Source organism: Pangasianodon hypophthalmus, chromosome 16 (genome assembly GCF_027358585.1).
Source record: "Pangasianodon hypophthalmus isolate fPanHyp1 chromosome 16, fPanHyp1.pri, whole genome shotgun sequence".
In the NCBI taxonomy this organism is placed as follows: Eukaryota; Metazoa; Chordata; class Actinopteri; order Siluriformes; family Pangasiidae; genus Pangasianodon; species Pangasianodon hypophthalmus.
The window spans coordinates 17,240,241-17,257,497 of record NC_069725.1 but is presented as its reverse complement, the minus strand read 5'-3'; the positions used below and the strand labels follow the sequence as shown (position 1 = coordinate 17,257,497).

Genomic DNA, 17,257 nt, shown 5'->3' with positions numbered 1-17,257 from the left:
AGTGTGCTTGGTCTCATAAACTGTTGTGATGGAAAAGGGAATGAATAACAGTCACACCATGTTATATTTAATACATGAGTGGCATGTGTAATTTATTAATTTTCTGTTTGATTGTCAGGAAAAGTAATGGCTAGTGGCTGGTACAGCAGTCAAGTTTTTCTGTTACTTCATTCTTATGAAATTTAGCAAAATCACTCTTGCAAAATAGTTCAGGTTAATAATTTATGCCACAGTCCTGTAATTATCATTTATATTTATAAAACTACCTTCCCACTTACACAATGGAAACTCAAACTGAAATAGAGATATGCTCAAAGGCCTGGAGGAGATCCTGTTAAATATTTTGGGCATGCCTCTTGTTGCCAACCTCTTCCTAACTCTAAGTTCTAGTTCTTACTCTTCACATTCCAGGCATGAGAAGGACAGCAGCTACATAATACCATATACACTCACTTCTGAAACTCTTGCAACCTACCTTATTTGATGTTATACTGTAATCACAAACAGGAGAAAAGAAAAAGATGTGATAATTCATAGTGTCAAATGTCTTTAGAGATAAAAAATATGAATATACTCATTAGAGAATTCAGTTGTTACAGGTGGTTAATTTTAATTTATTTATTTTGGCTTTGATTTTCCAAAATTTTTTCAGTTGAATCAAAAATTTGATTGGTTTGCCACTTATGAGGAGCCTTTTGGGAAGTGCCATACAATCAGAGCTCAAGACAAAGGTCAAACTTCTCTGCATTTTCTTAATGATTATTGCATGATTTTGTCATGGTTTCTTTTATTAATCTCTGTAGTGCATTTTTACATATGTAATTTGTCAGAACACCACAATAGTAATAGTATAAAATAGTAAACATTATATAAAATTTTATAATTATTGGGATATCTCAGTAATTGATCTATTTAACGTGTTTGCAGTCTTGTATGAGATTTTCAAACCTGAACACAATGTTCTGACGCTGATGCTGCCTGTGAACTGCTCAGTCCAGGGCATTATGGATGTTTTGGTGGATCCAGGTGAAGACCATGTGGTGGTCAAAATGAACTCTTCAGGAGGTATGAGATGAGACTGTACTGCAAGATTTCTGGACCAAACTTTGGTGTAAAAATGGACACAAGAGAGATCTATAAAATTAGAGTGCAGTGAAGATTACAGAAATATTTAATTAAGATCTTGAACTTGTTTTATCCCATTCAATACCACCCACACAAGGACAGAAATATGACTAGTAAGTGTAATATAAGATGTGATGATGAGCTGAAGGGTTTTCCCCATGAAATGTATAAACTTGCTTGGCTGTGTGTTGCTTAGAGAGAGTTCCGCTCAAGCTGGATGCTACAGCCGTTTTCACATCTCTGGGGCTGAACGAGAGGCTCTTCTTGTGCACTGCATCTCAGGTGGAGCAACTGGTGAGTGCCTCTCATCTATGAAACACTGAAGTGTGTACTTATGCAAGAAAAACTACTGACTCCAGCCAAGATGACTGCTGCTACAGATATTTTTGTAATGCTTTACATTAATGTTCCCGTAACTGACATAATGCATTAGTTGTTGTTGTTGTTCGTTCAGCTGCTCCCGTTAGGGGTCGCCACAGCGGATCATTGGCCCGTATGTTTGATTTGGCACAGGTTTAATGATTAATTTTGTTTGGTGGTCTGGGCCATATCATTGGAAATTAATGTTCTAATAGCTCTTGCACTGAAGCACCATAGTAAGAAAAGTTCTCTGTCATATTTGTGTTTTGACAGACCCCTCTGAAAGAGCAGCTTGGTCCAGAGCAGAGCACTGTTGACTTCCTGGAGCAGATGTGCTCTAAGGACATCGCCAGCCACCTCACCAACTACGACTGGGAACTCTTCATGGCCATGCATGAAGTAAAGCATTCATTGTATCTTTCCATGTTACCTGAATCATGAGCACTCATAAACACTTCTGTATCGCAGGGTCAGTCTGACACTTATTAACTTGAAGAAAGAAGAAGCCATAGCAAAAAGGTGGACAGTGTATCTGTCTAAAGACAAGGTTTCTGAATCAGAGAGAACAATACAGAAAAATGTTTCTGTGTGGCTATCTAACTTATTCATGTGGTTCTCATTGGTGTGACTGGTGTATGATTTAATCATTCATGGAAAAACAACCCAGCCTTATCTGATGGGTGCAAAAGTCTTAGGCTATAGGTATACAATTTCTCTTTCAGCAACACAGAAGGACAAAGAAACAAGTTTGTTTCTCTTCTAAAGGTGTGACATTCAAAAGAAACTCTGTCTTTTTTTTGGTATATCATTTATGTTTATATGAATTTTAATTATATAAACTAATTTCTTGTCACTGTTGTGCTATAGGCAGAGCTTGTCTACTATGTTTTTGGGCGGCACAAATTCCCAGGAGCCACCACAGCTAATCTGGAGCAATTTGTGCGACATTTCAATGAAGTGCAGTACTGGGTGGTGACTGAACTCTGCTTGTGTGAGGACCTAATGAAAAGATCCATGTTGCTCAAGAAGTTCATTAAAATAGCAATTGTGTGAGTGTTACTGCAACACAACTTTGTGTTTAGAGCAAATCTAAAAGCATCACTATCTGGTGATAAGGAATTATGGTAATCATAACAGTAGTGTTGGCTATAATTCAAATCACAGGTTTATATTAATTATTGGGGGTAGCATTACATTGTTAATTATTTTCCTGTAACAGCATGCTTCATTGTGTTTTATTCCTCACTATTACACTAAGTACTATTATATGATATTATACTATATCATACTTTTGTACTGACATTCTACCAAGATCATCTGAATATATCTATTAATTAAATACTCAAAGCTTATACTGTTGTATTTTGCATATAGAACTAATCCCTTCCTTCCAGTTTTGCTGTCTGACATCATTGGAAATCAGCCAGCCTCTTTCTGAAACACTTAAGGCCAAACACTAAACCCTAGAGCAGTGGAAGTTCGAACTGCCCCAGAAGTCATTTACACTCATTAGAATGTTTACACACTACTTTTGATATGATGTGTGTGGGCAATGACCAGTCATAAGTTGGCCATCATTCTGAATTACGGGGGTAGTCATGGCCTAATGGATAGAGAGTCAGACTTGCAACCCGAAGGTGAACCTGAAGGTCGTGGGTTCGAGTCTCAGGTCCGGCAGAGATTGTAGGTGGGGGGAGTGAATGACCAGCGCTCTCTTCCACCCTCAATAACATGACTGAGGTGAGACCCTTGAGCAAGGCACCGAACCCCCACCTGCTCCCCGGGCGCCACAGCAAAAAATGCTGCCCACTGCTCCAGGTGTGTGTATGTTCACTACTGTGTGTGTGCACTTGGATGGGTTAAATGCAGAGCACAAATTCCAAGTATGGGTCACCATACTTGGCCACAAGTCACTTCACTTCACTGAATGAAAATCTCAAAGAATATTCTCCAACTTGGAATCATATTAAAGTCCCAGGACCTATCGTACTAATCAAGGCTTGCATTCACACACTTGTGACATTTTACTATTATTTTCACAGTAATAAATAAATAAATTCATAATACTTCATTCATAATTCATGGCAGTTACTAAATAGTATACTTTGAATATGAATACTAATAATAATCATTAGAGTTCCAGGGCTGGAGGCATGTTATTTGTGCACATGAAAAGCCATGTGATTTTTTCCCTAGGTTGAAGGAGCAGAAAAACCTGAACTCATTCTTTGCAGTGATGTTTGGCCTGAGTAACAGTGCAGTGCAGAGGCTCTATAAAACATGGGAGGTGAGTGTGTGTAACTGGTCCACACCCGCTGGACCTTGCCATGAAAGAAGGTAAAAATGGTAAAATGCAAATAAAGCTTATAATTATGTTTGCTTTTACAAAAACATAAGATTATTCAGCTCCTAGACATACACTAAAATATACATATTGTTTAACAGTAATTACACCACAGCATTGTTGAAATTTTGAATCTTATTGGTCAGTAGGTTGGTAATTTTAATAACAGCGGCTCTAACAGAGGTGCAGACTGTAATTCAAAGTTTTTATGCACCTGTTCTATTGTTATCATTTCTATAGTAAGAACTCTTACTATAGAAAATTCACTGAGTCTTGTATGGTGTACACTCCAATGTAAAGCTAATAATAAATGGTTGTTAAAAATGCCTTATTATTTAACAAATCATCAAATCGTTGAAATGTTAAAGACTACTGTAAGGAGATGTTTATTTACCATTTATGGAAGTCTCAGGTGTCAGCCTTGTTATGGTCAGTAAGCTTTCCACCACAGGAGAGTCTTCAAAACAGAGGACTTTGTGTTTTCCTGTTTCTCAGAAACATTACAAGCTGCTTTGGGATAACAGTTTATAAGTGATAACAGGAACTAACTTCCTGTCTCATGGATCATTCCACAACAGTAATTGTAACTACAAACTGTTAAAATGTAATGTGTTTTTCATTAATAAATTGAAAGTTCTAACTGTTGGCAAATTGCTGTGGTATAAGAGGGGGAAAACACTTTGAGCTATGCAATTATTGGAAAATAATCAACTTTGGCATGGTAACAGTAACTCTGCTTAGCGGCATCACACCACCTTGCTGATTATTTTATTATGACAGCATACTACTTTATGTTTTATTCCTTGAAATTGGTAGGTACATGAAATTTATTATAATGCAAGTCATTCTCCCACAATCCAGATGTTCTGATTAAGTACAGTCTAATTCTTGATTTTTAACAGAGATTGCCAAGCAAAACCAAAAGGATCTACTGTGCTTATGAGAGACTACTGGTAAGTTTAGCACTGGGATGCTGTATGAAGGAGTCATACTCAGTAGAAAGCTGCATGCTTCTTTCTGACTCCTGCTGTTCCTGTGCACAGGATCCATCCCACAATCACCGAGCGTACAGACTAGCTGTGGCCAAACTCAACCCACCATACATTCCCTTCATGCCTCTGCTACTGAAAGGTACTGGCCACCTGTAACAGCCAATAATTTCATTGCTAATGAAAGAGTAATTACACCAAGGGTATCAAACATACAGCCTACAGGCAAGGACCAATCAGATAAAGGTTCTACTCTGGCTCACCAAGTGATTTAGAATCCATTTTCTATATGAAATAGTCTTGTGGACCATAATTGACTTGAAAGATTAAAATATAGAGCTAGTCTCTGTTATTTGACTAAGGGGCCAAATGTAACAATACATTCAGGGCCATAAACACATCTACTCACAAGATGTTCTAATGATATGTAATTCTTCATCAGCAAGCTAAAAAATTGACACTGTAACGATATCTCTTGCAAAACAACTAATTTAGAGGTTTCACAGCAACAGAGGTGAATACTTATGAAATTACATCCCTTAAGGTTTTATAATTTGTAAATAATTTTTTACATTCTTTTATTTAAACATAATTTTTTATGTTAAAACTATATTGATTTTCCTTCCACTTCAGTATGATGAGCTCTAGTCTCAGTTAAGTCCATTCCAGCCACAATATGGCCAAAGGTTTCTGGACACCTGACCATCATATCCATATATGGGCCTTCCCCAAACTATTCCCACAAAGTTGAAAGCACTCAATTTTAAAGGATGTCTTTATATGCTATACCATTAAGATTTCCCTTCACTATAACTAAGGGGCCCAAGCAGTGTGCGTGACAATGCTCCTGTGCACAAAGCGAGGTCCATGAAGACATGGTTTGCCAATGTTGGAGTGGGAGAACTCGAGTGGCCTTCACAGAGCCCTGACTTCAACCCCATTGAACATTTTGTGATGAACTGGAACGCCAGCTGCACCCCAGGCCCTCTCGCCTGACATCAGTGCCTGACCTCACTAAGGCTCTTGTGGTTGAATGGGAACAAATTCCCACAGCCACATTCCAAAATCTAGTGGAAAGCCTTCCCAGAAGAGTGTGCAGGTTATTATAACATCAAAGGGGGACTAAATCTGGAATAAGATGGTCAAAAAGCACATAGGAGTGTTATGGTCAGGCATCCACAAACTTTTGGCAATATGTGGAACATATTTCTGGCCCAATTGGCATAAGTCTAAATTCAATGTAGCCCATTACCTAAAATGAATTTGAAACCTCTGAATTACACCCTTGTAATTGTATCCAACTGTATTCATCTTTTTCCAGACATGACATTTATCCATGAGGGCAACAGGAATTACACTGATAATCTGGTCAACTTTGAGAAAATGGTGAGACCCCAGACCTTTCTGGGATTTCTCAGGATTTTCAAGTAATTTATACATTTATTGCATTTATTGTTTCCAAATACTTTCATATTTCTGCCTCAAATCCACAGCGGATGATTGCCAAGACAGTGAAGATAGTTCGGGATTGTAGAAGCCAACCTTATGGTAATATTAATCTTCTGTGATACTGCAGAGCACAAAAATCATGTAGATGTTTACATGTATAAGAAATACTCAGCATGTATAAGAAACTACTTTGTCACATTTGTACAGTGCCTTCATCCCCCCAGAAGGGCTTCACAGAAAGAATGTTCTTGGAGTCTCCTGCTATACGAGTATCTACTTGTAAGCTAATTTACAGGAAAATCCTGTGATGTTACAATACAGACCATGTTAGCATACATCAATATTTTATGTTTGTTTAATCCTTTTTATCTTTTATGTCTTTGCCCTCATTCAGATTCTGAGCAGTCGCTGACTTTACGTAGTGTCACCAGCATAAGACACTACATCCAGAACCTTAACGTCATTGATAATCAGAAGAAACTGACACAGCTTTCCAGAGTCATAGAGCATTAAATCATTCACACTCACATGTGCTGTTCCTTTCAAAAGTCCAGCTCCATACTGGAGGAGGAAATCACTTCGAGTTTTTGGCCTGTAGAGGATATCCATGACGATCTGAATTGGGATTGATGATTGGAGGTGACTCTTTATAAAGGCATTCTCAGATCAATGCATCAGTGCAGAGCTATCCACTAATACCTTACAAGTAGTGCCCTCTTTGAAGAACTGTACTCCTTGTGTATTTTATATATCTGCACTCTTAAACCTTTTGTACCAATTAGCTGTTATAAGGATGGCATATTATGCTGAAACTCCATAAAGGTTAACCTTAGTAACATCTTTGAAAGAAGATATTAGAGGTCAATAGATTGTACAGGCTTTGTCAATTACTAGCCTATTTCAGATGTATTTCAGGTAAAATGTGTACATTTTATTTTTGCTAAATAAATTATTGAAGTACTGTTTGTATGAATGGTTACTTGATGTCAACACAAATTTAAACAAATTTACAAGCACAAGAAACACACTAAGTCATAAAAATTGAAAGATTTATTTGAAATGCAAATTGTAAAATACCATACAAATAATTAATCACTTTAACATCCCTCCAATTATCCCCAATATGGGGTGATGTAATTTTATGTCAGATAAGAGTTTTAGTTTAAAAAAAAAAAATCTCCTTGCCAAATCATATTTACAACTTAATAAAACAAAAAAGAAACGATGTGGGTAGGACAAAAGTTTGGGATGGGACAAAAATATAACCAGTGCTTCCTGCTGCAGAAATGTAAATAAAAAAAATTAAAAAAGGAAAAAGAAACAAAATCTAAATTTTGGAGGTATAAACAAATGTCTGAAACTGAGCAAAACATTGAGAACAGGCAAACGACATCATTTCTGAGTCTCAATTTGTAACAAGGCCTGTTGCGTTTCTAAACAATGTGTAATTAAAAACACTCATTACATTTTTGCAATCAAGATATAACATTGGAACAACAGACACCATAAAAGATCACAGCATTTTAACTCTATGAGAGTTTTTCATTTTTCTCTCTTGGATAGCACTAACTGTTAAAGGATGATAGTGCGGTGCTCATAGTAAATAGCTGATGCTATTATCAAACAAAGCCTTGGCAGCTCAAACAAAGCTATTTTGTGATTAAAAAAAATGCATGGGGAATTTTCATATATTTGATTATTGAAATAATAATTGTCATAAACTCTCCTGCATAATCACTCAAACTCCAACAAGGTTGTTGTCTGTACGAAAACACTGGTGTAGTAACAAAAGACAAAAAAAAAATACAATAAGATGAAAAGGAGAAAACAGTATTGCACTTTACATACAGATCCTAAAAATTCCCTATGCCCCTTCTCTTTCCTTCTTGCAGTTAATAAGTGTCTAATGCAGTTGAATGCAGCATCTCTGTCCATGAGTGTCCACTTTGCCACCAGGCTCTGCATTAGCATTAATATGCTATTAAATATCAGGATGGCCAAAAATGGAAATACAACAAGAAACTGGGCAACTAGGAAAACCCCTCTTTCTCTCACATCAGTAAAGCCAGACAGACTTGTATGCACACATCCACATACTTACACCAGACAGACAAACACAAACTAAAAGGGTGTGTCTTCCACATTCTGTCCCTGGCTAAGACTGCTGCCTTGGACTGGGATTGTCTTTTGCTTACTCACCTTATCCCTTAAGATCTATAGACACTTAACAGTACTCATTTGACAGGTGCACTGACTATTACACACTTTGAGACAAACCCATTCCAACTGTATACAGTGGGTTTTCTGTACTTTGCACAGATGGGAAGGACTCTGTGTACACAGTGAGCCCTCACTGACTGTTTGGACTTCCTGCTATGTGTGCCATAGGGCACAAGTCTGTCCTATATATCGGCAAAGCACAGCTCTGCTTCAAGGCAATTCATGAGGTTTTACAGGCTTGATGTGCATCCAGTCATGTCCCAGATGACAGATGACTAGAAGGCAACACTCTTGTTAATTAGGTCAGCAGGAGGGAACAGTTGCACTTAGTATACAATCCTCAGTGGACTTCCAAGCCCATTTGAGTGTGGCACACCTGATCTGAGCACTGCTGTTCAACTTTATCACCTGAGACAGACACCAACCCGAGTTCGTTGGGTTACAGAGGTGGACGAAAGAGAATGGAGGAGGAAAAAAAAAAAAAAAAAAAACTTTCCTCTGAAACCCGTTAGTATTCTTCAAGCCTACCTTCTAAAATGACAGACATATAATTGTTTTTAAATTGAACATTAAAAAGAAAGTAAAGATTGTTGTGATAAAGACTGTGCTAGTCTGACCTTATTCTCTGGAAAGAATGTGTATAAAATCACTGGTTGTGTGTAAAATATAGTACTAAATCTCAAATTCTAAAACAGGATCTTCTAATTACTGTTGACATTTAAAAAAGTAGTGAGCAAAATGTGAAAACGTCGTTTCTAGCACCAAAATATGTTAAACACTTAAAAAAAAATTAGAAACAGTGAACACTGCATAGTTATGTGCAGGGAAAATAAGATTTGTCCTTCACAATGAGTAGGAGACTTTCGGTCCGTAGAACCAGGCTCTAAAATTGCAACTGAGTGTGAGGCTAATACTGGTGAATGCAATCCAAACCCACAGCAAAACAAGGCAACAAAAAGAAAAAGGCAAAAAAAAAAAAAAAAAACATTCATTTGGCTTTGAGTCCTTGGGGTCTTTCCGTCCAGTGCAGTGCAGTGCAATGGATATCCAGTGGTCTTTCATCCTTACTGAACAGTCTCAGGCCTGCTTTAAGCTTCAGATGCAGCCTGAGGTTTCAGCTGTGCTTTTTCCATGGCAGTGCCATAGGGAGTTCTCTTAAAGAAACCAAGCTAAAGAAAAAACACAATAGAGATATACATTTTTGTTATATTATTATTATATTATTTACACAGTCCCCTCCGAAAGTATTAGAACTGCAAGGCCAATTCTTCTGTTTTTGCTATACACTGAAAACATTTGGGTTTGTGATCAAAAAATGAATATAGACGATGGACCAGAATTTCAGCAATTTCACTTCCTAATATTTACATCTAGATGTGTTAAACAACTTAGAACATGGCACCTTTGGTGGCAGACCACCCGATTTTTGGTGAGCAAAATTATTGGGACAGATAGCCTTTAAATAAATGAAAGTAAATAACACTTAATATTTGGTTGCCTATACCTTGCTTGCAATAACTGCATCAAGCTAACAACCCATGGACTTTACCAAACTGCATTCTTCTTTTGTGATTTCTTTTCAGTCTGCTCTTCAGGAGGTGAAATGCATGCTCAATTGGTCTAAAGTCTGGTGATTGACTTGGCCAGTCTAAAACCTTCCACTTTTTCCCTTGATAAAGCCCTTTGTTGTGTTGGTAGTATGTTTTGGGTTATTGTCTTGGTGCATGATAATATTCCTTCCAAATAGATTGGATGCTTTTCTCTGTAAATTGGCTGACAGAATGTTACTGTAGACTTCTGATTTCATCCTGCTTCTACAGTCATGAGTTACATCAAGAGCCTGTTCCAGAAGCAGCCATGCAAACCAAAGACATGGCACTACCTCCAAAATGCTTGAACGGTGAGCTTGTATGTTTTGTATCATGGGTAGATCCTTTCTTTCTCGACACTTTGGCCTCATCTCTGTATTTCTTTGCAAATTCCAATCTGGCCTTCCAATTCTAATTGCTGATGAGTGGTTTGCATCTTGTGGTATGATTTCTGCTCTCGAAGTCTTCTTTGAACTGTAGATTGTGATACCATCACCCCTGCCCTGTGGACATTGTTGTTGATATCAGTGACTGTTATTTCTGGGTTTTTATTCACAGCTCTCATAATGTTTCTGTTATCAGCTTCAGAATGACAAGCTTTTCTTCCACAGACATATCTCTGGTCTTCATGCTGCTTTATCCTTTTTAACAACAAATGCAGTCTTAACAGGCAAAACCCAGGGCTCAAACCAAGAGTAGACATTCATAGCTATTAATTGTTAAACAATCAATCTAATAGGGCACACCTGGGCAACAAGAAACACATGTTCCAATGTTTCTGATCACTTGAAAAATGGGTGGGTTCAAACAAAAGGTGCCATCTTCTAAGTTGTTCAACACATCTACTGTAGATGTAAATATCAGGAAATGAAACTCTGATCTATCATATCATTCATCTTTTGATCTCAAGCCCAAATGTTTTCAGTGTATAGCAAAAACAAAAGAATTGGCCTTGCCTTTCTAATACTTTCGGAGGGGACTGTATATGCTTATTAATATACAGCTCTGAGCAGTATGATTGATTCAGTATGGTTGATTCAGTGGGATTATAATGTGTGTTAGTATGTTTTATGTGAGACTACCATGTATTAAATATATAACATATTCTAACCCAACTTCCATCCTTAACACATAACCATCATTATGACTTAATTATAAAAAAAATACTTTCACTATTTATGCCATACTCACTTTATACAGAACATAGATAAGCAGAGCCAGCAACAAAAGACCAGCCAGTATTGCCAGAATGATGATCCACAAAGGCACATCATAAGGACTATCTGGTTTATTCCACACCACAGGTGTGGTCATCTGAAAGAACATATCACTCATGTAAAATACCCTTAAACCTTAATATTATTATTTAAATTTATTATTAAAAAATAAATATAACAGATGCATAGGAGCATAATAATTGCATTTTTAATTACCATTTTAGAACCACTTGGAATCTCCTTGGGCAAAATGGCATAGGGCATCTTTTCCACCTTGTAACTAGCTACACACTCCAGAATAAAATTCTTATACTTTTTCTGCAAGCAAATATAAAAACAGTATTAGAAATATGCATATATCATTCAGAGTCTTTTTTCCTTATATATATACACATTATATATATATATATATATATATATATATATATATATATATATATATATATGTGTGTGTGTGTGTGTGTGTGTGTGTGTGTGTGTGTGTGTGTGTGTGTGTGTGTGTGTGTGTGTGTGTGTGTGTGTAAAACGTAGTAATACTTATTTTAAAACTTGAAATTCATTTAATAGGCAGCAGGTGGCAGTATTCATTCATTTTAGTTGTTCTCAAAGAATCTCTGCAACATTCCAATCATATGAGAACTTGGGGTTTGTAGATAATGAATTTTCAGTGTGCTCAACAGTACCCTGTGTGTTGACTTAAGCTATATGCAGAGCATGTAAGGCCTTTCTCAACAGAGCTCCTTTTTAGAGGTACCAGGTGACCTTCTCAAGAGCACATGCACACACGCTAACAAGTTGTAATGCTACTGTGGCTGGCTAGTGATATGGTTTTTCCCTCCATACTTGCCAAATGACAACATCCCACCATCCCACCAATGGAACATTACAGATGATGATTAACACTGACATTTAGTTGATGTAATAATGAGACTGATGTTGAGCAGTCAGCTGTTTTGAAAAACCTTTCATCTGAGGTTACAGAGCCTGAATTATAGGTATAACAGATGAATGGCTTCATACAGCAATATGTACAGTGATGTGAACACACTTTTTTGCATGTCTTTACTGAAACTTACCATGGTGAAGGTCTCTCCCCAGATGCGTGAACGCACCTGGAGTATGGCACTGGTACCTTTCTCCAATACACCCACATTACACTCCAGGGTCCAGCACTCAACACTGGCACAGGACTGAAACATAGCCAAGACAGAAAACACAGGGATATAGACAGAAATTGAGATTATTCATAAATAGAATTTTTTTAATTATTTTTGGATAGTTTGTTTTTTTACAGTTTTTTAATTTACATTTTTTTTTATAATAATGCAATGTTAGCAAGCCCATAAAATCGGTGCTTGTTACATAAAGATCATACTTGGTTCAACTGAATCAAATTAATTTAAAAACATTAAATAAAAGAGTAAATAGATCAAGAAAGCATCAGCTGGAAAGTTAGAGAGAGCCATGACACAGAATTACAGGCCAAGAGCTATGACAAAAGCCCTAATGTTAAACTTTTTTAAATTCCAAGTCACAAGACTATAAAATGCTGACTGCATTTGCAGCCAGCCAAATTAAGAACTAATTTGTGAAATCCATTTACCTGGTTTTACAATCACTTCATTTAATCTCCATAATGTAAATTTGGGAATCAAAGTTGGCTTGAGAAGAGAAGTGCAGTTGTATTTGAATGGCTGTGGAGAGCCAGTGGTCCTAGCCACTGTCATTCAGAGTCAATAAGAGATTACAGAAGGGCAGGAGGAAAATGCTAGACTATTTCATTAGACTATCTTAATGACTTCCTTTGTGCATCTCTTACTCAGTTGAATGTAGCTAAGAAAAAGTTTAAATTGCTCCACCATATTATTAAAGGTTGGGTATTTAAACACTTAACCAATGAGTTAGGAACAGAATAATCAAAAGTGAAGAATGTGGCCTATAGCAAGTGATGGTAAAAGTCATAGATCCTACCCATAGTGGCTATTTTACACTCACTGAGCACTTTATTAGGAACACCTGTACTCCTAGTCATTCATGCAATTATATAATCAGCCAATCATGTGGCAGCAGTGCAATGCATAAAATCATGCAAATACGTGCCAGCAGCTTCAGGTAATGTTCACATCAGCGGTGAGAATGGCAAAACCTGATCTTAGTGATTTTGACAGTGGCACGATTGTTGGTGCCAGACAGGCTGGTTTAAGTATTTCCATAACTGCTGATCTCCTGGAATTTTCATGCACTACAGTCTCTACAGTTTACACAGAATGGTGCAATAAAGAAAAAACATCCAGTGAGCGGCAGTTCTGTGGATGGAAACGCCCTGTTGATGAGAGAGGTCAACGGAGAAGACTGGTTCGAGCTAACAGATAGGCTACAGTAACTCAGATAACCACTCTGTACAATTGTGGAGAGCAGAAAAGCATCTCAGAATGCAGACAGCAGAACACCACAACAGGTCCCACTTCTGTCAGCCAAGAACAGAAAGCTGAGGCTGCAGTGGGCACAGGCTCACAAAACTGGAGAGTTGAAGACTGGAAAAATGTAACTGGTCTGAGGAATCTCGATTTCTGTACACAGGTGGTAGGGTCAGAATTTGGGGAGGCCCTACCCAGTATTAGTATAGTGTTCCTAAACAAGTGCTAGGTGATTGTGCATGCCAATAAGAGGTGGCGCGCACGCACGCACACACACACACACACACACACACACACACACACACACACACACACACACACACACACACCTTTCAAGCTGGCCGGTCAGCCAGAGACATAAAATTTGTTTAAATGAATATTAATATCCATGGATGTTCTTTAAAATAAAAACAGAGCAAGATTCTCATCTGCTAAGAAATCAAATATTTGCTGAAACTGCAGTTTCTCCCTCTGCCAGTTCTTCATCTTCTTTATTGGGGAGGATTTCTGAGTTCTCACCAGATTTGTCAGCTCAGCCAGCTCTCCCCTGTGTGTTTCACGCTTCTCAATGTGGTGGCTCAATAAAGGAGGCTGCTGAGTGGACTGCTGAAGCTAGAGGCAGAGAGAGAGAGAGAGAGAGAGTTGAGAAACACTGAGTGGAAATTCGACGCCCATTTGCGTAATCCAGATGCTGAGCTCACTGTTGAATCTGAACCACCCACTGACTCACATGGACACCAGTCAGAATTTCACATGTGGCTGCATTACCAAACTTATCCAAACCTCTCTCCTTTTGGCCACTGGGAAAATATCACATGATGCACTCCTCACAACCAAATACACAAGCACAGCAAGATAAAAACTACAACACAGATTAATTCCATTACATGAAAGAAGGCTTTTTTTCCAGATGGCTTTCTCAGGACGTGATGACTGTGGAATCATTTGCAATGTGTGCAATCAAAATGAACAGAGCTAGTGAAAAACAACAAATTCAAGAGGTTTATGACCGAGGGTTTGAGCAGATGAGTGTGTTATCATGTGTATAGAAGGGATACATGAAGCATGTATGACTACGGCAACAGACATATGGCAATGGGCCAAGTATTGAAGATTCCACAGAATGATCAAAGTCAAAGTCCTTGTCCTTGGGTGGGTCTGTGGGGGTAAGAGGGTGGAGTCGCACATGTGTGTCTTAAGGGAGAGTGTATCTGGAAGAAAGGAGTGGAGATAATGCTGTGCTCCTGTGCACCATATGCTGGTGTGTGTGTGTGTGTGTGTGTGTGTGTGTGTGTGTGTGTGTGTGTAAAACAGTGAAATTGCATAAAGAAATGGAAGTGGGTGTTGTATAATTATTTTATGCCTAAAGTGGGTGGTTTAGACTGTGTGTCCTTGTGTGTGCCGGGGGGGGGGGGGGGTGTATGATGATGTGTGTGTGTGCGCATGATTGTATGATGTCACACGAGTTTTAATTCATTCATTACCAGGCTATTTCTCTTCACAGACAGCCTATATGCTGTGACACATCTGCTCTACTCTTAGATAACCCTCTGTGTGTGCCTGTGATGTACATTTTCATCCATGTAAGCAACACACTCACTTCTCCAAAAATTCAATGCATCACATCAGCATAGCCCAGTCGTTACTATCATAGTGATTTAGTTGAACAAAACATAAGATTATTTTTCTCAAATTTCCTTACCTTTATGTTCATGGGGTTCACAATATCGTATGTTGTGCAGTTTACAGGCCCCTTAGTGATGATCTCCAAAGGGTACATAAACCTCTGGTCATGCAGCTTCATGGGACATTTCAGTTGAAGAAGTGTGTGACTAATACGGCTTGGACCATTATTTACCAACTGGAAGGGAGAGATTAGAGAGAGGATGTGAAATAAAGTAAAATAATAAGTGATTCCTAAAAAAAATTGACATAAGCATTATGAATGACAAAATAGTGTGTATTTTGTTATTTATTATAATGTATATTATTTGAGTGTGTACATGCCTGTATACCAACAAGTACACACTACATAAGTTGCACATATAAAGTCAGATCCATAAGTATTTAAACAGTGACACAACTTTTGTAATTTTGCCTCTGTACACCACCACAATGGATTTGAAATGAAGTAATCAAGATGTGATTGAAGTGTAGACTTTCAGCTTTAATTCAAGGAGTATAACAACAATGTTGCATTAACTTTTTAGGAATTACAGCCATTTTTTCAGTCCCTCCATTTTCACAGGCTCAAAAGTAATTGGACAACTGACTGATAAGCAGCTTCATGGCCAGGTCTGGCCTGTTTCCTTGCTATTTCTTTACATATTTCATACAATTAATGAGATAAAAGGACTGGAGTTTACTTCAAGTGTTGAATTTGCATTTAGTAGCTGTTCATGGGAACTCTCACTATGCAGTCCAAAGAGGTGCCAATGCAAGTGAAGGAAACCATTAGGCTGAAAAAACAAAACAGACCTATCAGAGAGACAGCAGAAACTTTAGGAGTTTCAAATCAACAATTTGATACATTCTTAAAACGAAGGAATGCACTAGCAAGCTCAGCAACACCAAAAGGCCTGGAAGACCACAGAAGACACCTAAAGTAGATGATCGCAGAATTCTTTCCTTAGTGAAGAAAAACCCCATCACAACATCTAGCCAAGTCAAGAACACTCTGGAGGTAGGCGTATCATTGTCAAAGTCTACAATCATGAGATGCCGTCATGAATGTAAATACAGATGGTTTACCTCAAGATGCAAACCACTGGTAACACTCAAGAAAAGAAAGGCCAGATTAGACTTGATAAAGACCTCTATAAAAAAACCTGCCCAGTTCTGGAACAAGATTAACTTGTACCAGAATAATGGGAAGAGAAGTGTATGGAAAAGGAAAGGAAGGGCTCATGATCCAAAGCGTACCACATTATCTGTCAAATATGTGGAGGTAGTGTTATGGCATGGACATGTATGGCTGCCAATGGAACTGGGTCACTGGTATTCATTCACTGGTATTGATGATGTGACTGCTGATAGAAGTAGCATGATGAATTCTGAGGCGTATAGAGGTATACTTTCTGCTCAGATTCAGTCATATGCTGCAAAACTGAAGGCAGAAAGACCCACAAACAAGTAGCAACTGAAGGCAGCTGCAGTAAAGGCCTGGCAAAGCATCTTAATGGAGGAAACTCAGCATTTGGTGATGTCCATGGGTTCCAGATTTCAGGCCGTCATTGACTGCAAAGGATTTGCATCCAAGTATTAAAAATAATCCTTATATTTATAATTGTTAGTTTGTTCAATTACTTTTGAGCCTGTGAAAATGGAGGGAGTCTGAAAAAAATGGCTATAATTCCTAAAGGGTTAATGCAATATTTTTGTTAAACCCATTGAATTAAAGCTGAAAGTCTATACTTCAGTCACATCTTGATTGCTTCATTTCAAATCCATTGTGGTGGTATAAAGAAGCAAAAATATGAAAATTGTGTCACTGTCCAAATACTTATGGACCTGACTGAATATGTTAACATAATTATGTAGCATAATA

General features: G+C 37.8%; 2 protein-coding genes across 2 annotated transcripts in view; one reads left to right on the top strand and one right to left on the bottom strand.

Moving 5' to 3' along the window:
* The window catches only part of rapgef3 (Rap guanine nucleotide exchange factor (GEF) 3), a 35,548-nt gene extending 28,052 nt beyond the window's left edge, over positions 1-7,496 (top strand). Inside the window, exons 16-27 of the mRNA XM_026920774.3 lie at positions 653-731; positions 928-1,065; positions 1,322-1,419; positions 1,759-1,884; positions 2,353-2,534; positions 3,682-3,772; positions 4,732-4,782; positions 4,873-4,960; positions 6,140-6,204; positions 6,312-6,366; positions 6,475-6,546; positions 6,662-7,496. Of these exons, the coding sequence (XP_026776575.1) occupies positions 653-731; positions 928-1,065; positions 1,322-1,419; positions 1,759-1,884; positions 2,353-2,534; positions 3,682-3,772; positions 4,732-4,782; positions 4,873-4,960; positions 6,140-6,204; positions 6,312-6,366; positions 6,475-6,546; positions 6,662-6,780 (1,164 nt within the window). The 3' untranslated portion in view covers positions 6,781-7,496. The remainder of the gene's footprint in view (positions 1-652; positions 732-927; positions 1,066-1,321; positions 1,420-1,758; positions 1,885-2,352; positions 2,535-3,681; positions 3,773-4,731; positions 4,783-4,872; positions 4,961-6,139; positions 6,205-6,311; positions 6,367-6,474; positions 6,547-6,661) is intronic.
* Positions 7,303-17,257, bottom strand: part of itga5 (integrin, alpha 5 (fibronectin receptor, alpha polypeptide)) — a 52,773-nt gene continuing 42,818 nt past the window's right edge. The window contains exons 25-30 of the mRNA XM_026920459.3: positions 15,413-15,571; positions 14,230-14,322; positions 12,370-12,483; positions 11,510-11,611; positions 11,268-11,390; positions 7,303-9,656 (exon numbers count right to left, since the gene is read on the bottom strand). Of these exons, the coding sequence (XP_026776260.1) occupies positions 9,576-9,656; positions 11,268-11,390; positions 11,510-11,611; positions 12,370-12,483; positions 14,230-14,322; positions 15,413-15,571 (672 nt within the window). The 3' untranslated portion in view covers positions 7,303-9,575. The remainder of the gene's footprint in view (positions 9,657-11,267; positions 11,391-11,509; positions 11,612-12,369; positions 12,484-14,229; positions 14,323-15,412; positions 15,572-17,257) is intronic.